Raw genomic sequence first — 23,258 nt, 5'->3', positions numbered from 1 at the left:
TATCCAATACTTTGAGTCAAATCTTCATATACCATGCTTTAGCTGCAGCTGCTCACTAAATTCTTTTGATTTTGGTTTAAGAAAGTTCTTCTCATTAAAAAAAAAAAAAAAGGCCAAGGCAACTTTCTGTTTACATATATGCACATGTTCAGGGTTTGATCAGTGTTCATTGATGGAGATACAAAGAACAGAGTAGAAGACAAGGAACATAAAGGCCACACCCAGTCTCACTAACCACAATGCCTTTCTTCCTTTTCCCTTTAATAGGAAGCACAGTGAAGCTCCTTTAAGTATGATTTATCAAGCACACCAAAAACAAGCCAGTCAGAGAGTTATCATTTTGACTACAACTACATTTTTACAATTCCTTCCTCCCCATCATTCAGTTCTTTTCTGGAGTTTCAGCTGGAAATGTTCTTCAGCACTGCTGGGATAACCCCTTCTGCCCTTTGAGGTAGCTTTGAGTTTTGTAGTCTTAAGTCTTTGATCTATACTGAGTTAGGTAAACACAGAGCAAAGCTGCAGAGACTATATACTCAATGATCCTCAACTTCTAGTGTCCCAGGGAATAAGTTTCCCTGGAGACTCTGACTAGATAGAACTGGGTGAGGCACAGGAATCATCCCTTTAGCAGATGTCTTTTCCCAGGCATTGTTCACATTTGGAACATTTTTCAAGAAACGCTTTAAGTTTTCTTTTAAGGCTTTTGGTTGTCTCTGAATGCAATCAGAAGGAGTCATCCTAACAATATTTTGGGTAATGCAGCTTCCTGAACTATATCTTGTTTCCTTAGGTAGTGTTAACTACTAGCTTGCTAAGTATGGTGATCTCAGATCCGCTGTAGCCCTAAGCAAAGAGCTCACAAGTCTATGAGCTACAGGTCAAAGACAGAAAACAAAGCAGGGAGTAGGAGGTTATAGTACGAAATGCAATGTTTAGGGAAGAACTCATTGCAATGTTGACATTTGATCAAATGTTCAAAAGAGGTGAAAGTGACGTCAACAGCAGGAAAAGAGAACAACGAATACAAAGACATTTAAATGGAATTTATTTATTCATGTATTTAAGGTAACAAGAATCTAGGTTACTTCACTTGAAATAGTTTTCAGTTCCATTAAGTTACCTGAAAGTTTCATGACTTCATTTTTCTTTACAGCTAAGTAGAATTCTACTGTGTGTAGGTACAGCATTTTCATTATTACCCATCAGCTGAAGGACATCTAGGTTGTTTCCATTTCCCAGCTATCCAGAGCATTAATTAATAAGAATGATCAAGTATCTATTAAGTACAATCCTGAGTCTTCTCAGAATATGCCAAAGAATGAGAGAACTAGGTCTTACAGTAGATCCATTTCTTGCTTTTTGAGAATTCTTCACATTGATTTCCACAGTGGCCACACTGGTTTGCAAAGCCATCAACAGTGAATCAGGATTCCTCTTTCCTAGAATTCTCACCAGTATTTGTTGTCAGTTGTTTTGTTGATTTTAGCCATTCTGAGGCAAAAACAAACCTCAAAATAGTTTTAATTCTTATTTACTGATTGGTAAGGATGATGATCTTAGCTCTGAATCTTTAGACTTGAGTAAATAACCTGACGTTATAAGTCAACAGCAGGTAAATGTGTGTGTGTGTGTGTGTGTGTGTGTGTGCATGCATGAGAGAGACAGAGAGAGAGAGAGAGAGAGAGAGAGAGAGCGCTCTATCTGTGAAGGGAAAAAGGAATGTAATAGAAAAGGAGAAGGAAGAAGAAAATAACACTAAGAATGTAGGATGTTAGGAAAAGCCATAGGAAAACATTAATGGTCCCCAAGAAACACAGATTCTCTAACAAAGCCCCAGTTCAGGCATGGGAAACCTCCCTTTGAGGTGTGAAGTCAGGGGATTCCAATAGACTCCAGGCCATAGAGTTTACTGCCATTCCCTGTGGTTGCCTCTAAAAACCTGAAGTTAAGGCCTTACTCCTGAAGACACCACATACTTCAGACTAAGTATGTGGAGTTGGAAATGAGCTAGAATCTTCCTCCTTAAGGACCAATTCTTATACAATCCAAAGGTGCTATGCAAGCTGCCAAGGGATAAGAACAGTTAATAATCCTAAAATAGATCATAGATGTAAAACCTATGAACAACAATGACAGTTCTGGCAAGATAGCCTCAATAATTGCAATAGCATCACACAACCAACAACTGGGATGTAAAGCTACTCCACATGAGGGATTACATGCCTAACACTATAAACCTAACCAACTACCTGTGATTAGCAGGTTAACAAACTACCTTTGAGGAGAAACCACTATGGCCATTTTCTTAAATGAATGTTACTTTTTAACTGTATTCTAAGTACTTCTCTTTATACCCACAGGTAAGGACTAGTTCTTACCTTTCATCAAAGATATAAAAGATAGAGACAATTACAGAAATTCACAACTGGTTAAAATATAAAGAATTGGGTAACTAGACCCAACTGGTATATCTATAATGCAACCTAAGGCTCAGGGATTGATCATATAGAAGAGGAGATGGAAAGAGTGTAGGAGCCAAATTCTGCTTGCTAGTGTCTTCTAAAACATGTTAGGTTTTCTGCACTCAAGGAATCACAGCAATATGGCTGCTGAGACATGCATAATAACAACACTAGTTAATACAACAAAGTAGACAGGAAATTGTGACAGGGCCTTACCCCAGATGAAAAGCAGCTGCGGAGAGTATGAAAACCAGACTTTTCCAGACACAAGCCACCTGACAGCTGATCTAGTCCCCATACTCAGCCCTAAACACGTACATAATGAAAGCAATATTAAATGGGCTAACAAGGTGAGGGTTTTTTTTCCCTAATATTTGCTTTTGAGTGAGTGAGTGAGTGAGTGAGTGAGTGAGAGAGAGAGAGAGAGAGAGAATGTGTGTGTGTGTGTGTGTGTGTGTGTGTGTGTGTAAATAAAACAAAACTAACTTCAGAAACAGAAGTCATGAAATTGAGTAGTAAAAAGGGGGATGGAAAGGGCTGGAGGCAGGAAGGTTGAAAATGATGTAAATATAGTACTTATGCATGAAATTCTAAAAAAAATTTTAAAAAGTTCACAAGAAGACGAGTATGGCTAGTGTAAATCAAAATGTAAAAGAGAAAACAGAAGCCTGTACTATATGGCAAAAACTGCTATAACAAAAGTCAAGAAAAAAAATGAAAATGACCTCTGAATTTGAAAACACATTACAAGGCTTAATATACAAGTAACTTTTATACACTAATGAGTAAAAGATAAACAAATATGTACAGGACAGCCTGTAGAAGCAGATAACTCTAAGGCATGTGAAAGTGTTCAAAATAAGTAACAAGGTACAAATCCTATTTATTTTTAATTTTTAAAGATTTATTATGGGCTGAGGAGATGGCTTAGCAGTTGAGAGCAGTGACTGCCCTTCCAGAGGTCCTGAGTTCAAATCCCAGCAACAACATGGTGGAGCACAGTCATCCATAATAAGATCTGATGCCCTCTTCTGGAGTGTCTGAAGACAGCTACAGTGTACAGTATAATAAAAAAAATTTACTACCTTTATTATTTTATGAGCTATTATTTTATAATTATATAAAATTATATTATTTTATAATTATATAAAATAATATAATACTATACTATTTTATGGGTGTTATCCTGCATGTATGTCTATGCACCGTGTGTTTACCTGTTGCCAACAAAGGTCAGAAGAGGATGCCAGATCTCCTGGGATTGGAGTTAAAGAAGGTTATGAGCCACCATGTGGATGTTAGGAATTGAACCTCTGCAAAAGTAGTAAATGCTCTTACCACTGATCCACCTTCAGCTAAACCTTATCAGATTAACAAAGATGAAGAAAAGTCACTTCACACATAAGTGAAACTGCTATCAACAATATCATTGGTAATTTGGTAGTATATATTAAAATTATACATGTATATATATCTTCAAATTATCACTTTTATAGTTGGGTGTTTAGTTAATATATGCTTGCATGAAAATTATCAGGATACCAAATTAAACACTGTAGGCTGACAACTGCATAACATTCAACTATCACTCAAATGTTTATCATGGTAATATGCTGGCATTTGAGATAGGTGAATAATATTCCACTGAGTAAATGTACATCTTACTGTGTTTGCAACAATTTTGAGCTATATGAGCATTTTCAGTTTTAATCACTATGAAACATATAATAAAATGAAGATCTTCAAATATTTACTGAAGAGAAAGTCTGTGAAGCTAACTAACTGGGCAAGAGGGCACAAATACTTAATGATTATTGATCCACATTATAAAATTGTTTTCTAAAAGGTTGGCACAATGTCCTTTCAAGCATATTGTAGACATTAAACATATAGGCACATTAGACACTAAGAGCAATTTTAAGAAAACAATGTAATTTGGGGAGGAGTGATTTGGAAAAGCATTTCTTATTTTTTTGAAGCTCAAATTTTCTATTAAGTTGTATTAATAAATTGCTCGTCAGAATTTAAAAACAACACACACACAAACACAACCTATATATTTTGCTCTTGTTTGGTGGTACTAGGGAACAAATATAACTTTACATACGCTAGCAAATCAAATTGTGCAATCTCTTATTCTCCTTGTTATGCATAAATCACTCTTGGTAAAAAGGTTTTGAGACCTGATAGTTTAGTAACAAGGAGGGGGAAGATAGTTAATAAATTATAATTATAATTTATAATTATTTAAAGAAGAACAACAATCTTAAATCACTTTTTCTTACCAGTTTAGCTGGAGTATTCCTAACCTAAAATACCCAAAACCTGTCATGTTTACAATTAAAAAAATTCCAGATCTTTTACTATTTTGGATTCTTGGATACTCAATTGGTTGTCCATGTAAATATTCCCAAATATAAAAGTAACCTTTCTCCAGACACTTGCATTAAGTATTGCTATTTCTAAACCGGGCATGGTGGCATACAACTTTAATCCCAGCACTCAGAGGGCAGAGACAGATGAGGATTTTGGTGAATTTTAGGCTAGCTGGGTCTACAAAGCAAGTTCTAGGACAACCAGGGCTGTTATACAAAGATACCTTGTCACAGGAGTGTGGTGGGTGGGTATCAGAACTACTGACAAATAGTAAGAACATTAACATTACTTTAAGTCAGGAAAATCCTCCACTGAAGATTAAGCTTAAGTTTTCTTAAATGTAAATCACAGAATATTAGCTAGAAGGACTAATAGAATAATTAATTCTAAAGGCCTCTAGCAATGAAGTGAAGACTTCAAGTGCTATAGAAGAGCAATGAACATTAAATTCTAGACACTTCCTCTTGGTTTTGCAATTTGCTAGACAACAAACAGAAGGGACTATTGGATATATGACAAGAAAATGACTTGTCCTAATGATACAGAAAATTTTAGTTTCTACTAATCAAAGGCAATGAACAGTAGTGTGGTCTATGACTGGGGCTTGGATTTAAATAGTTTAGATTACATTCTAGGGGAAAATAGAGAGAATGAGAGATTAAAATTTACAGTGCAAGGTTATGTTTTTGGACCCTTATGAGGAAGTTAATCTACTCTTATCTGCCTCTAATATTACATGTATTTGTGATATGAGTAGGCCAACTCATGCTTCAGGAACCTTAAAGCATACTATGACCATGTCGGAAATAGGGCCTTCTTTTTTGGTTTTTACTTCTAAAACCTGTTCAATCTACAAATAGTATAAAGTATGATAGTCTTCAGGATTCCCAATGAGATTCACCCTTTATTTAGACCTGCAAAATAAGTAGGTGTTGATTGGCAAGTCTGTGACTATATACTTTGTTTCTGATGTTTTTACACAAATTAGACTTTTGTATAATTATGTTTTTAAAACCACCCACTGACTTAGGAAACCTGCAAATCATCCAAATATTGACATATTCTACGCATATAGCACAGTCTTGAGGAAAGAACAAAGACACTGAAGACAGACAGGCCTCACATTGTCATTTATTAGCTGTTTCTTTGGACAACTTTATCTGAGTCTCTGCTGTCTTGTCTACATATTGAAGATAAAGACACCTAATTTCAGAATTAAATTTATTCTTTATTCCAAAGCTGGCTAGAGTCTCTTGAATTCTGCTATTTACACATAATTTCATATTTAAAAAGAAGTATCATGCATACAGATGAGAAATGTAGGAAAGCTAAGACTCCACACACAGGAATAGATTTTAAGATATAAAAGATCAACATAGGAAAGTATTAGCACTTTTGTCATTCATCAAAGATTCCAATCAATAATAAACCTGTAACTCAGAGTTAGTAAGGGTGCACATCACTTGGAATAGCTGCTGCTTGACAGAGCCAGCATGCATACTGACAGTGCAAGGCTTTCCTCCAGTCTATCTGTCTGCCATGTGTTACTTCATCAGAGTAGTATTTATGGACCATACTACCTAAGCTCCCTAAAGAGAATTACTGAAAAAAGAATTAACCTAAAGCCCTCTGTTTTCTATATAAGGTTAGTATTTTAAAATTTCATTTGAAAAAAATCTGTCATTTGCAAAACAACAGCAGAAAATAGCTGTCTATTTGTCTAATGATTCTCAAATAGAAAAGTCATAGACTAAAATTCATTCTTGATACTTAATGTCAGGAAATCTGGAGAGGCATTGTTAGGATTCCATAATGGGATAGTAACGATGATGTGTAATGAGGGACAAAGCCTTGAGCACATGGGCACAGGGGAAAAATTCCTGAACAGCACACCAATAGCTTATGCTCTAAGATCAAGAATTTACAAATGGGACCTCATAAAATTGCAAAGCTTCTGAAAGGCAAAGGACACTGTCAATAGGACAAAACAGCAGCCAACAGATTGGGAAAAGATCTTTACCAACCCTACATCCAACAGAGGGCTAATATCCAATATATACAAAGACCTCAAGAAGTTAGACTCTAGAGAACCAAATAATCCTATTAAAAATGGGGTACAGAGCTAAACAAAGAATTCTCAACTGAGGAATATTGAATGGCTGAGAAACCCCTAAAGAAATGTTCAACATCCTTAGTCATCAGGGAAATGCAAATCAAAACAGCCCTGAGATTCCAGTTCACACCAGTCAGAATGGTTAAAATCAAAAACTCAGGAGACAGCATGTGCTGGCGAGGATGTGGAGAAAGAGGAACACTCCTTTACTGCTGGTGGGGTTGCAAGCTGATACAACCACTCTGGAAATCAGTTTGGCGGTTCCTCAGAAAATTTGACATTGTACTACTGGAGGACACAGCTATTCCACTTCTGGGCATATACCCAGAAGATTCTCCAACATGTAATAAAGACACATAGCAGCCTAATTTATAATAACCAGAAGCTGGAAAGAACCCAGATGTCCCTCAACAGAGGAATGGATACAGAAAATGTGGTACATTCACACAATAGAATACTACTCAGCTATTAAAAACAATGAATTCATGAAATCCTTAGGCAAATGGATGGAACGAGAAAATATCATCCTGAGTGAGGTAACCCAGTCACAAAACAGCATACATGGTATGCACTCACTGATTAGTGGATATTAGCCCAGAAGCTTAGAATACCCAAGACACAACAAAGAGACCAAACGAAGCTCAAGGAGAGGATAGCTTTGTTGGTCATCAAAGGGAGGAGAGGTCCTTGGTACTAAGAAGGCTGGATGCCCCAGTATAGAGGAATGCTAGGACAGGGTAGATAGAGTGGGTGGGTTGGTGAGTAGGGGGGAGGGGAGATGGGATAGGGTGTTTTTGGAGGGGAAATCAGGAAATAACATTTGAAATGTAAATAAAGAAAAATCTAAGGGGGCTTATGGGACTTTCGGGGTGTGGGGGGCTAGAAAAGGGGAAATCATTTGAAATGTAAATAAAAAATATATTGAGAAAAAAACAAACAAACAAACAAAAAAAGAAATGCAAGTAGCAAGAGCAGATGCAGAAGGGAACACTGAGAGAGGCTGGCGAGAAGATAAACCATGTAGTTGCTAGCAAGTCAGTATGGGGGCGCCTCCATCAGAGCCCAGGACATGGCTCAGCAAGTAAAAGTGCTTGTCATACAAGCCTGAAGACCTAAGGGTATGTACACACACACACACACACACACACACAAACACACACACTAAATAAACAAACAAACCCAGCTATCTGCCACTCTTAGCTGTACCCCAATGGCCACAAGTCAACGTGTAACCCAGATACCTGCATGCCACTGCTCTTTGCAGCACTCCTGAAAACACCTAAGTCATACTGCAGCTCAGTTCACAACAGCTAAGAAACGGAATCAACCACGCTGTCCACCAGCTAATGAATGGATAAGGACACTGTGGTATATAACACAACTGAATATTACACAGCTGTAAAAATAAATGAAATCTGATGGTAAAAGGATAAAACCTGAAAGCACGATATCGCGTGAGGCTGCTCTGCCCCTGGAAGTCAGTGCTGGATGCTCCCTCTCATGTGTGGGTCACACTTTGACTCGTTTCTTTTGATATGTCCAATCTGGAGCACACATGAAGCCAGGAAGACTAGAAATAGGCCACTGAGGGCGGCCATCTTAAGGGAGGGGGAAGGGTAAAAAAAACAAAAACAAAAAACAAAAAACAAAAAAGATCATACCATATGCAAAAAAGGTGTAATGAATGCATATATATGCCAGTGACTTTCTCTTTTTTCCCAGTTCACTGGTATTATTGAGCAGAATTTCATATTCTAGTAGAAAATTTAAGTGCTTATACATATTCATCTATTTGTCATTATTAATTAGTTTTCAATTGATTTGATTTATTTTTGTTTTACACTATATTTAAGTTAACAGTATATTTAAGGTTAACACTACATTTAAGATATATCAGTGAGAGAAAATGAGGGGGAAAGAATATCTTCCCAACTTAACCCTAGCAACTCAGCATATAGTAAAAGCTTAGTCATTTTTTTCAGGGGAGGGGAGATAAACAAATGGATAGAATAACTAGGATAATAAAGGGAGGAATGACAAAGAAATGACTAGAATCTGAAGGGAAGTATATAAATAACTTAGTTTTAAAAAGCACATACCAACAAACTCACTCTCAGATCCTTGCAAAGTTTAGGACAGCAGCTTATAGAAATAGTTTATGAATGTTGGTAGACTACCAAGATCTTGAGCACACTAAGCATGGACAATAGGGACTCCAGAAAGGCAAACAAGGAGATGCTTTAAGGAATTGTTTGCAATGAGATTCAGAAACATAGGCTAAGATGAATGCATTCATCTGTCATTGAAGAGAGTGGTCTCATACGCGTACTTTTTGTTCCCCGAACATTTTAATGTATTTAAGTTAAAAACCAAATACATGTGCATAAGTAAATGCATTAAGCACTATGTGCCAGGCATTTAAAACTATCTATTTTGGAGTGTATGTGGGGTGGAATCAATTCTCTCTGCATAAGTTTTTACATTTCATGATATTCTCTGTAGGTGTGACTAGTAGCCTTATTTCCAGAGCTACTTGAATCTGATTCAGAGTCCATGACCATGTCTGTATTTTGAAATGTTACACCTCTGAACTTCATGTCTTACATTAAGGTATTTGCTACATTAGGAGTGAATATTTGTGCACAATCAGGGTTAGTGGTCTGGTTTTATTCTTCTACATATGGATACCCAGCTTTCTCACACCATTTGTTGAAGGGGCTATCTCTTCTCTAGTAATTTTTCTATCTTTGTAAAAAATAGGGTGGCTGTGGCTGTTTAGATTAACTAAAATTATTAATTATTATTATTGTATTGTGTGTGCTTGCACGGTGATAAAAGGTATACATGCTATAGACATGTGTGGAAGTCAGAGGATAAGTTTGTAGTGTTGATTCTCTCCTCCTACTTTTATGTGGATTCTGAGAAGTGAACTCAGGACCCCAGGTATGCATATCAAGTGCCTTTACCTACTGTGCCATCATATAGGCCATAGTATGTGGGTTTGTATTAGTGTATTGTACTCAGATAATTTATACGTCTGTTTCTATGACAGTACCATGGAATTTTTGCTGTTATTGTTAAGCCAGAATTATAAATCTATTATTTCATTTAATTGAAAGAACAACTCTGAGGTATGTAGTTTAAGCTTCATTTTATAATAGGGAAACTTCATAATAAATGTTTATACAAATTGCTCAAGGTCTTTATATTTGAATTCTGGTCTGGTTAAATTCAAAATTCATCCATATTCTCAATCATCCTGTACTCTTATAGCAGTCAACAAATAATACTGATCCTCATAATAAGGACAAAAGTGAAAACAACTGATATAACACTCGGCCTTATTAAGCTTATACTCCAGTGGAAGAGCTAGAGAATAAACGTTAAAATGTCCACATGTAATGGCTTAATATGAAATGAGGGTGCTTTGAAAGAGAATTCTGGACAATAATACATAAATAATAGTCTTTAATACATAAGACTACATGTGACTTTCTGAATAGGGAATATTTAAATGTAGAAAAACAAGGGCATAAAACAGAATTATTGGTCTTTTTTGATGGCTTCTCCTTTCTTAAGTAAATGGGATTGGGAATAGAGTGCAATGTAACATATTTAGTGAATTAAGAATATGAAAACATAGCTCACTGAGATCAAATAAATCTTGGAGTGCAGAAAGAATATTTATGACTACTTTAGACCAGGTGTGGTGGTGTATGCCTTAGATCTCAGTATTCAGAAGGCAGAAGTAGGTGGGTTTATATGAGTTCAAATTGAGACCAGCCAGCATACATAGTGAGTTCTAGGAAAGCGCCACGACTGTATAATGAAACCCTATCTTAAAAATAAAACTCAAAAAACTAGTATAGTGCTGAGAATATGCCAAGGAAACAAAGTAATCTATTCAGGATTCTCTAAGTTGTGGCTATAGCCAATAGCAAATAAAAATGATGGGCAGATTTAAAAAGATTAAACAATAAAAAAGAAATCCTATCACTTTCCCCCTGGTATTCCAATGCTAACAATTTCAGAAATATAGGCATATGTCTGAGAAAAAGAAATTGGGGCTAGAGAGATGGCTTAGCTGTTAAGAGCACTGACTGCTCTTCCAGAGGTCAGGAGTTCAATTCTCACAACCACCTGTAGTTGGATCCAATGGCCCTCTTCTGGTGTGTTTGAAGACAGCTACAGTGTACTCATATGCATAAGATAAATAATTAAAAAAAATTGAAATCTTCCATAAATGAGTTACCTAAACTTATTCCACAGCATTAGAACTTTTCCATGAGTAACAATACTATTTGATAAATTAGGTCTTTAAAACTGTTAGTCATAAGTAATGCACACTGACAAGCAAATACTAGACAAAATGTCAGAGAAACCAGGTTCCACATATTTTTTACTGATTGAACTAATGTATTTCTTTTATAACTCTTCTGGTTAACTTAAAACCAATGATTGTGGAAGAAGAAACAAGATACATGCTACTGATTTCAATTATATAGAACCTACGATAAGTAAAAATCCTTCAGAAACAAGCATAAATAAATGTTGACTAACAATGAAGCTAGGAGTGATAATGCATTAAATCTCAGCACTTGGGAGGCAGAGGCAGACAAATCTTTGAGAGTTCCAAGCCACCCTGGTGATCTTTATAACAAGTTCCTGTTCTATCAGGGTTACAAATGCTTTCAGTAAGACCTTTAAACAAACAAACAAACAAACAAACAAACAAACAAACAAACAGTCAGACAGACAAAACAAGAGGCTTCATGGATGCAGCCTCTCTGGGATGTTCTTCTGGTTTGTAAATGGGGACCACACGATTTCTTGTTCTCTGCATCTTAACCAGTGGTGATGATACCAGTGGAAACACTAGCACAGAAGGGGGAAGCCTGTGAGGTCTCAACCATAGACAAAGCACTTTAAGCAACTGGGGAACTCTGAGAGTGGGCAAAATGGTCTTTACAGTGAAACTAGCCCCTTGATTGATATTGGTTACTAATAGCAAAGGTCAGCCCCAATATACAAACCGAGCAACTTGTTTTTATGTACTTAGGAGTGTGTGTCTGTGTTAAACAGTACTTAAAGAAAGAAAGGTCATGAATGAGAAACAGAACAAAGAAAAGTGTGAATGATAGGGGTAGGAAAGAGAAAAGGAAAAGGGAAATTGATGTAAATATAATTTCAAAAATAAAAACTTATTAAAAACAAAAATATAACAAAAAAGATTAATAATGACAGAGACATTAGTAATAAAATAATCTCATACCTTTTCAACTTTAAGCTAGAAAAACAGCAAGAGACAGTGGATATATACATTTTGAAATATTTCATTTTAGAAATCTCTTTTATTTGTTACAGTTATGATTCAAATTTTGAAATATACACAAACACTGAGCCAAGTAACTGACGTCATATTTCTGACACTATATTTTCTAAACTATAAGAGCCATTGGAGGTAAGATTTAGCCATAGGTCACAAAGGTGCCAAGGCTTTCAAAAGGTGAAGATGCTTTCAATTCTGTACATCTAGAGCATTCAAAGCAGAGAGGACTTACGAGAACGAACACACGGAACTCAGTAATAACTTACATGACAAAAGCAGGATTTGATAAAAACATAAATTTACAGTGATATACCTTTGGCTGGCATGTCAATAGCATAGCTTTCATACTGCCTCTTTTTTTTCTAGCATTTTCCTATTCTATATTCTCATATATACTGCCTTCTGAAAACTATGAGTTAAATGCATATTCCCTGAATAATAGTAATTAGATTAATATGGAGAACAGGTGAGAATTTTCCTACCATAAATATTCCTAATACAATTCATGTACCATCAGGCAGTTGTAATTCCAGGACTAGGAAGTAGTGTGGAAAGTACTGAATTGGAACTAAGAATGGCTTATAAAGTGGTAATATTAAATTACTTCAAAGGATATTTAAAAGATAATAAAATTTTAAAGAGTAAAGAATGTATTACAGATGGTTTAACTATCTTCTGCATAGAGACCGGCTTACTCTTAATAGTAAGAGGCCATCACCTTTCACCCATTGCCCCTTCCCCTTCCTTTCAGTACTATTAAGAAAACTACTCACAAGTGTACTCCTGTACAATGCTGAACAGTAATTATGACTTGCTGACAAGAGATATGAACAATTACGGAGCCCATTTTGAAACCCTACACTAATAAAGTCATTAGATGCTGCCCTTGCCATGATCCCTCTAAAAGCTTCTGAAGTTACAAGAACACACAGCATTGTTTGCAGGGACAATTGCTGCTGGCAGAACTGCAAACCTTGAGTTAAACCATGCTGCAAATTGATCTTGACATTCTGTTAAGACCGCCACTAAAAATCAAAAGCAGAGGAGAAAAGGAGAAAATGAGTGGGCAGGATGTAATCATGGAACAGGAGGGGTTCCTCCTCACCTTCTCTCCTCCCTCTTCACAAAACAAACCAGGGAGAAAATGACAAACTCTCCTGGTGTTTTGGAACCTTTATTTTAAAGCATTAATTAAGCCTTTGACCTGGGATGTTTAGGATGGCAATACACTTCTTTAAAAGTACTGGAAGGAAAATGTTGCACAAAGAAAATATAGCTGTTTTGGGAAAATTATATGGAAGTCCAGCATGACACCTCTCTGGAAGTCTTAGTACTCAGACCACAACACATTCATCTGTTTTTATCACATAACTCTGTAGAACCCTTATTTGCTCCTAGGTTACCTACCAGCTGGAAATTAACACTCCTCATGTCTTTCATGCAGTCCCTGCACCTGGGTTATATTTGCTGGATTAAATGGAAGTAGAGAAAGTAACATCATCAGTTAGGCTTCAGCCAGGCATGAACCACCAAGGAGTTAGGACTTGAGGGTAAGCCACTGTGACTATGACTAATTACTGAGATGGAAAATACAGATGAAGACAACCTACTGATGATAAGTGCCTTAAGTCAATTAACTCTTGCCAAAGATTAGTGGAAAACTATCACTTGAGTATTAAGGCTAACAAGTACCTGTCATCCTAACAGCGGAAGTTTGCAGAAACTTAAAATAACAAACCCAGAGCAGAAGTTCAAAAGCTGAAATCCACAGGTAATAGAATTATGTCTATGAACTCTTGTATTAACTGTGCATACAAAATTTGACACAATGCTGTATGTGTTACATGCAATCTGTGTAACCTAAGCACTATCAGAACTTCCTAGTTGAAGTAGTTACTTTCATCACTCTTTAGAAATAATGTACAATGCTTGATTTAGTCTTTTATGCAAAATATTTTATTTATTTATTTATTTATGTATTTACTTATTATATGTAAGTACACTGTAACTGTTTTCAGACATACCAGAGGAGGGCATCCGACCTCATTACAGATGGTTGTGAGCCATCATGTGGTTGCTGGGATTTGAACTCAGGACCTTCGGAAGAGCAGTCAGTGCTCTTAACCGCTGAGCCATCTCTCCAGCCCTGTGCAAAATATTTTTATACAAAAACTTAGATAAGCGATTTATTTTTAAAAATAATTATAGGTCCCAGAATATCGAGCTGGTACTATCCTAGTTGAACTCAGTAGGTGACTTTAGGTTTGCTACAACTTGGGATTATATACCAGCGATGCCTTTCAGATGCTCCTAATGAGAAGACAAGATACCTATTAATTTCCACCGATTCCTGGTTAATAGGTGCTTTACCTCTGAAACGTCTGTTATGTAATCTATCTGAATGAAGCACCTTCAGTCTAGAGGGCACTCAAAGTGGAGGTCTTTCATGGCACTCTTCTCATGTGCCAAACAGATTTAACAGAAGCGAGAAAAACACTTACTGTGCTAGTCCTTTATACTGTCTTATTTATGATAATTCAGATATTGCTCAAATGATATGCATAGTTAGTACAAGTGTTCACAGACATAATTCTATTGCCTGTGGATATTAGCTTTTGAACTTTTGCCCTGGGGTTTGTTACGTTATTTCAAGTTTCTGCAACTTCCGCTGTTAGGATGAAAGGTACTTAGGGCCCCAATATAAAACTCAACTTATAGCCAGTTTAATACTCTCCTCCTATAGATGTTTACTTTTATTAACGGAGATCCAATATACTCTCAGAATGGCCCAGTTTGAATGACCAATTGCTTCTGGGATACCAGAGACATGGTAAAAACTGAGGAAATAAATCCTGGAACCACTAGAAGAATTCATCTAGGTTGAAAGTCAAGCCCTTTGCCAGATGGCCCAGGGGCACACGAGCACAGGGTAGGGTCTTCTGGTGCCAGTAGAAAACTGTTAAGTTAGGGCATTTTGTTGTTATTATTGTTCATGTTGTAAGGGAAAGCAAGGCTTCAGTTTTAGTATTCCTATCAGTGGCTTCAGGGGAAATGGAAACAATTAGAAACACAACAGCAAGTCTAATTTTCTTACCATTACTCAAGGTGGTACACTTTTATCATTATTTTTTTTAAACACACCTACAAGAGATTACTTACTTATTACCAATATAGTACTTACTCTTGAAAAGGCACAGTGCAAAGTAATGAGATTATAGACACAGCACCCCAGGGGAATGACAACCTAGCAGGGAAACACTATACAACAGAATACTCTTAACATTAGCCATTGTAGGGATAATGGAACATATATACAAAGTAACCCAGAGTGAAGAAACAGGAATGGGCTGGGAGCTGCAAGACTTCTTGAGGTTTAGCTCTATTCTTAAATTTTAAGTAATTACTCTTCCAGAGCTAAGCATTAACTAAGAATACACTGTAATAAAACATTTTTAAATTGTATTAGCTGACTCTATGATATTTTTCTGTTGTTAAACATCCAAAGAAAAAATTGATCTCTGTTATTGACTAAGAATATGCCAACACTGAATTAAATCACTATCAAAAACTTCTTTGGATCTGTCTATACCGGATGGGTAAAGTTAATGCCATACACATCAGCTGGTAGCTCTGCCTCTGGCTACAATTATCTTAGCCACTGAATCCACTCCAAACACTCAGTTATGATGCTTTACATAGCAGCATACTGCTCTACATCTGCAACCCAATAGCTAGAAATGCTAACATACACATCAGTGAACAGAATGAGTAATATTGGCCATTTTATTTTATATTTCTATGTATTGTCTCTTTCAAGTAGTTCTGAGACCTTCTGAGGTACAGGAATTCACAATGAAATTTACTTCTAAATACTTTGAACACACTTTACAAATTAGTTACTTTGTTGACCCTGCTTACTAACTATTTTTGAGGGCTAGTATTGTATGCTGTGTAGCATTTCATCTGCAGCTTCTCAGCATCAATTCTGGTTCATATTAAACACTCAGAAAGTATTTACACACATTTTTTTTTCTCAAGGTAGTTTGTTTTTTTTTTTTTTTCCAGGGATGAGGCTATAGTTCAGTGGTTAAGATCAAGTGTTGCTCTTACAGAGGACCCAAATTTGATTCCTAGCACCGAAATGGTGGTTCACAACCATCCCTAACTCCTTTTCCAGGGGATCCAATAATCTCTTCTGAGCTCCATGACCACCAGACACACGACTGGTGCAGACATATGTAGGCAAAATGTAGAAGTACATAAAATAAATTTAACCAAAGAATTTTTAGATTTGTCTGGAATTGGTTTATACAATTTCCTTGTTTAGTAACATCAGGTCTTATTTAATTGTTTCACTTATACATGTATCTTATATTTCTATCAGGAATTCTAGACAAATGGACAGTTAGGAAAGTATACATACCTTTTGTACCTCTGAAGACTACCAAGGACTCTCTTTATTTCTGTAAAATGAATGGCTCTAAAAATCCAACTAGACTATAGCCAACAAGACTACAGACCTTTCCAACTAAGAAAGCACATTTAAATACGAAACCCTGAAATTATAAGCAACGTTTTTAGGTGGAATTAGATACACGTATTGATTTCCTAGGTACTATGCTTAATAAAAACAAGCTTTTCTAGGAGATTACATTTAGTAAGGGAGAAGATGCTACTCAACGCTACTAAAGTGTGGGATCTCAGTATAGATTTGGGATGTTCCATATTCAATACAGAATTCATTGTAATTTATTTTGTATTGACATAGATTATTCTACCTAGTTATCTGCATCACTTTAGATGTTAGAAATCCAAATTAAGACAAAACAACTTATAAAATGTTTAATAATCCATTCTTCAGCAAGGCATGGTGGTGTGGACTGACAAACCCAGCACCCAAAAGGCAGAGAATAGATAGTCTTAACTATATGATAAGGTTCTGCTTCAAAATAGTATTTATAAAATAAAAGTATTAAAAATTTTGTTAGACAAATCAGGAAATTAATTTATATTAGTGTGACTGTTGCTCAGATCTATAAAAACCAAAGCACTCACTTGGTTCAATATCTCTTATTCATTGTCTATATACATATAATGTTCATAGCAAATTGGGACTGGAGGACTGATATTTCTTTTTTTTAATTATTTTTTATTTGTTATTTTATTTATTTACACACTTCAAATATTTTCTCTCTTCCCAGTTTCCCCTCTGCAACTCCCAGTCCCCTTCTTCCCTTCTTCTATGAGGGTGCTCCCCCCACTTACACACTCCCACTTCCCCACCCTAGCATTTCCCTACACTGTGACATCCACAGGACCAAGGGCCTCCCTTCCCACTGATGCCAGATAAGGCCCTCCTCTGCTACACATGCAGCTGGAGCCATCATGTGTACTCTTTGGTTGGTAGTTTAGTCCATGGGAGCTCTGGGGGGGGGGGGGGGGGGCGGAGGTTCCAGGTGGTTGATATTGTTGTTCTTCCTATGGGGTTGCAAACACCTTCAGCTCCTTCCGGAGGTCTGACATTTCTATGGGCTTAATTATAGTATTTCTTAAGTAAGAATAGTATTTGATCAGCATGTTCATTCTCATTTTGGACATTAATATCCAGAGGTATAGCATTAGATGTAGTCCCATGATGCTACCAAGAAACCATCTAAATAGTTCAGATGTAGGATTCTCTACATTTATATGATTGAGTAACTGAGACAGGCTGATTTGAGACCAGAAAAACTACCAAGAATTTATTTTCAAATAAAATATTCTATATCTGCTATAAAGAAATCACAGTTTAAGGCTAGCCATAGTTGGTAGCATGCTTGCAGAGTATGTTTGAAACTGTGGGTTCAACCCCCAACCCCACATAACTTAGCTTGAGGTCAGCTTGGGCTACCTGAGGTAGGAGGTAGGAAAGCAGGAAGACAGGAAGGCTGGAAGGAAGATGGACAGGTGGGCAGGCTAGTTAGAAGGAAACAGCATGAATCTCCGATATGGGGAACCTCTATCTTTGCATATGTAAATTTCCTAATTCAGTTCTCTAGTAATATACAACTGATGCTTTAAGGATATAGCTTACTGGTCAATAAATTTTAGTACAAGCAATATTTTACAGAATTGAGAATGACAATTGAAAAGTGAAAAGTGAAAGTGAAAAGAATCAAATGAATGATGCAATCCTTTTTCCTGACAAATATTTTTGGATAAATGTGATATAAAATATCTAAGAAGGATCATGCAGCAGGAAATCCAATTAAACAATTTTCTTTAAATTTATCTATGATTAGGTAATATGAAATCTGTAGCAATAAATCAATCTAATTATCTTACAGTTTTATAGATCAAAGGAAATCCACTCTTGCCATTTGGGAGATATGCTATTTTAATGAACTTTTATCTTGTATTTATAAAATATGCATTTTCTAATTTGGCTTAATAATGATGATGGGACTGGTCATTAAAAGTAGTTACAGCATTCTATCTGCTACTTTCACATAGAGAAACAGAACACAATAATTATCTTAAATTCCACAAATAGTTATACTCTCTTTCATTGCAATGCCCCATTTGTAGTTTCTATCAATGCTTATTAAACTGAATTTCCAGATGTTTCTATTTTTAGTATTTAGTATCATTTCTTATGTTCAAGACAAGAATGGATACCATATTTCTTAAAATGTGGATTGAAACTGCCTATCATACTTCACAGTCCTGCAACTCACTGTGAAATAGTTAAACAGAATCTTTTTTCTTTTCGTTTCTTTTTTTTTTTTTTAAAGTGTCATAAGGAGTTAATAGGACACAGCTGTACTGGCTCTTTCTAATAAGCAGCTTCTGTCGCTTTGGTCACCACAGGTGTCTCTGTAACCTGCAAACTCTTATTACTAGTGTATCAAAGTTGTGCTACTTAACAGACTTCTTTAGTAAAACATAACAAAGCAATTACATGGCTGTTGATTGCTAGTCATAAAAAAAAAACCCTCAAACACTGTTTTTCAAAAGAATCTACACTGCTATTTTTTGTCATTGTAAAATAAAAGGAACTAAGGAATTAAATGAAGGATAGAACAAAATGACAGCAGGTAGCCAGCTGAACTTAGCCACTACAGATGGTTCAGAAATAATGTTTCCTTCTCCACCGAGCTGTGGATAAAAGAAAAGGAGGAGAGTCCTGACTGCCACTGAATGGCAAAAGATTTAGCCAAGTCCTCAGTCTACATATTTTGCCTCATGAAAGACCTTGGATGCTGCATTTTTTATCTGTTTTTGGCACTGCTTTTCATCACCTTTAACTGAGTGTGAATAATAACCTGATTTAATTTAAACAAATACAGGTGCTAAAGGTTCTTTATTTATGTATAACAGGGAACATTTCCAAGGCAGAAGAGAGTCATCCTAGAAATTTTCCTAACCATTTGCTTAAAGAAATGAAGTTATTAGATGAAAAAATTGCTCCACCATTCTTTTGCCTCATGGATAAAAGAAGAATCTTTCCAGATTCAGATTATATAAAATTAAGTCTGAATAAAGATCCAAACTCCAGCCAGCCATTAAGATAATAAAAAGACAAATCAAATATTTTCTAATTGTTCTATAATTGCTTGTTAAGGAACTCTGATAGGGCTGCTTTGAAGTGAATTAATTTAATCTTCCTCCCTGTTTGTAAGTCTGTGATTATGACTGTTAACACACCAAAAGTAGCATGATGGGATGTTATGACCACAGTGTAATTAAACATGATAAAAAATATTTCAGAAAAAATGCTCTGAGAGGCAGATTATGAAGAATTACTTACCACAGATATTATGATCAGCAAACTAAGTTTTATGCTGACAACTAGAAAAAGGTTTTTTTTTCCTCCTATGGAGAATATGGATGCCCTGCTGGCTGTGTGCAAAAGAATGTGTGCAATAAAGCGATTAGATCAATTAGCATATGCTAGAGTAAAGCTATTACCAACTCCACTGGAGTAGTCCAGGACGTTCTGCCTTTTTCACTGCTGTTATTCAAAGAAAAGCAAAAAAAAAAAAAAAAAAAAAAAAAAACCACACAAAACCCAAAAAACTTATTACTAGAATTACTATTAGATTTGCTTTGCTTTTTTATGAACATAATAAAAACACAGATTTTCTTTAAATAATCAACAACTTACTAAAAACTGCCTTGGTGTAGATTAAAAGACAAAAATACTTTTTTCCATGTTATTTAATTTAAGAAGCAGTTTATAACATGTATTTTTATATTTGTAATAACTGTATGTGTTGCTATAACAGATTTTATCTACTGAAGTATAACGGAAAAGCATTCAATGGTAAGGCTGGAAACATTCATAATGATGACGAGAAATCAAATGCAGGACTTTTTTTTTTTAATAGAAACCCAACTTACAACTTGTGAATAACGGTATTACCTTGCTCTGTTGGTGTCCTTCGTCAGATCCCAAGCCCAGGTTATAAAATTTTGACTCAGATAAGAAACAATGGATTCAGCACAAAGCATTTGTGAGCAGAACACGTTAGTTAGTACACTTTCATCATGGTGGAGGTAGATAGCAAGAAGCTTTCTCTGAAAAGAAGAGAAAAAAATCGATTAAAATATCCGCTAACATAAGACTTCTAGAATCCAAGAGAGGCTCAATCAGTGTCTATGAACAGCACAGACAATTTAAATGCTACTCCCTAAAAACACACCTTATCTTCAGGGTTCCCAGAGCAGCTACTACCCTTAGTCATTTTCTGTGCTTATATTTTAAAGAGGTTAGGCTGCTTGAATGTAGCTTTAGAGACCACAAACTTAGATTTCTATTAACATGTGCAAGCCTAATTTGAGCAGAACTGCACATTATTTAAATAAAATATTTTTAACATTCTTTATATTTAATACACACTATATTAACTCTAAACTCTTCACTAAGAGAGCAAAATCCTTGAAAAACCTATTCTACTTGGAAAGTCTAAAATGAAATTTAAAAATTTTAATTCAATCTGGGAAAGGGGAAATCATTTGGAATGTAAACAAAGAATATAAAAAATAAAAATATTAAAAAAATTTTAATTCAACAGATAATTTGAAACTTAACATGTGCCTCTATTAAAGAATGTGTAGCATTTAATTACCACTCGAAAAAAAGGACTGAAAAACATTTAATCCATAAGAAATGACACAGGCTCTCTTAAGTGTCTTCTGTCATAGTTGGACAGTCCATAAAATAATCTAAAAAGTAAAATGAAACAAGATAATTTGCAGTATCTCAGTGTTACAATGACAGCAAAGAAAGGAGGGAAATATTTGTTGACTTACTTTTTACTGCTGAGTCTAAGAACAGTCACAGTTATCAGAAAAAAGACAGATTATGGCAAGGAATATGAATATATCTGTATATATATGAAGACATTCCTAAGGATATGAACTTCTTTGTGAAATCCTACCAAAGAAAGATTTCAAAGAAGTGGGGGGATCTTTCTTTTCATATTAAATAAGGGTATAATGACAGTAAATGAAAACATGCTATGTGGGATTCTCAACAGAAGAAAGTGTCTAAACAGAAGGGATGGGTTGATGAAAGGCTAACAAAGTCTGATGCTTAGAACAATACTAATTAAGAAATTAAATTTAAAAATAATACAAAAGTAATCATGACAATCCTTTCTTCAAAACACAAGTTTGTATGAGATGAGAATAAGGCAGAATAATTTTGTAAAATCATCTATTATAAACAGGATACACTTACTTCTGCAATTATTATTTACATAAATCTCCAGAGTGTTTCTGTAGAGGGATACTCATAACCTCATTAGCATAAAAGGAAACTCAAGTTTAGAAATGTCTTATTCCATCTTCCAGCGAGTCAGTAAGAAATCCAGCTAGAATTGGAACCTAGATTGTCTGACTCCAGGTCTAGTACTCTTTCTGTTACTAGAGTAGTCACATGAATATTGGACACACTCTGTAATCAAGAGGCATGTGGAGTACTTGTGTAAAACAGAGATGGCAGAATTCACATGACATAGTGAGCAGGGCCTCAGAGACCAGAAGGACCTCAGGGCCATGGAACTGGAATAAGGATAGGATGCCTGGCTATAAATAGCTCAGCTGATCCCACTAAGATTCTAGGTGTTAATTTGTTTATTCTTTCATTCAATAAGCATTTGTTGAAACTGCCATTGGGTCAGACCCAGCAGGACACACAGGCAATAAAATGATGAGCAGAACAGACTAAGGAATTCTTCACCTTTGTTATGGACTACAGATAACAGTAACTGGTCTTCTAGGAAGTTTGTAATCAGACACATTGTTGGAGAGATACTTATCTGGCAAATTCCACTCAACCTTAAAGGCTCAAGGCAAATGCTTCTATGAACTCCCCTTAATTCCCTCAGTCAGAGTTAAGAGCTTCCTTTTCTGGCTGGCTTCTAGCTCTCCCCATTAGTACTATAATTGTTTTCAAGTTTCCCCTCTAGACAAAGTCTCTCAAGGGCCAGGATTGGGTCTATCAGTATTCTTTGGCTTTTTCAACTAGCATAGGTCCTAGCCTGTTACAGGAAATAAATTCCAATATTGATCTTAACCACAGCCCTCTGGCAAAAAAGACACCAAATGTCAGAGATAAATGTTAAATCTGTTTTTATTAAGTGAATCAAGAATCTCTGGCTTCAGAGAAAGAAATGTGAACCTGGCTGTACTAACAAATGCAGGGTTCCTCTTTTTAGCTTTCTAGCTGAGTTGACAGAGGGATGTCAACCTCTAACTTGTCTAGATCGTATCTCAGCAACTACATTTAATGAGAACGGGAACAAGAGAGCTGTCCGTTTTTAAATCAGCAGATTTTTAATCAAACAATAGCAATAGCTAGATCGTTAAAATGCTTACTTCTCCCAAGATCACTGCCAAGGAACATTTAGACTTTGGGAAAGAGATTAGTGATTTGCATCGCTATCTCACTGATTTAATTTAAATGCTCTCCCAAACCAAACACATATGT

At 35.8% G+C, this 23,258-nt stretch overlaps 1 protein-coding gene across 1 annotated transcript in view; it reads right to left on the bottom strand.

Moving 5' to 3' along the window:
• Positions 1-23,258, bottom strand: part of Faf1 (Fas associated factor 1) — a 301,749-nt gene that overhangs the window by 80,623 nt on the left and 197,868 nt on the right. Inside the window, exon 13 of the mRNA XM_052176992.1 lies at positions 20,688-20,842. Coding sequence (XP_052032952.1) covers positions 20,688-20,842 — 155 coding nt within the window. The remainder of the gene's footprint in view (positions 1-20,687; positions 20,843-23,258) is intronic.

Source organism: Apodemus sylvaticus, chromosome 3 (genome assembly GCF_947179515.1).
Source record: "Apodemus sylvaticus chromosome 3, mApoSyl1.1, whole genome shotgun sequence".
NCBI lineage: Eukaryota > Metazoa > Chordata > Mammalia > Rodentia > Muridae > Apodemus > Apodemus sylvaticus.
The sequence above is the reverse complement of the archived record's forward strand: the minus strand, read 5'-3'. Positions and strand labels throughout refer to the sequence as shown.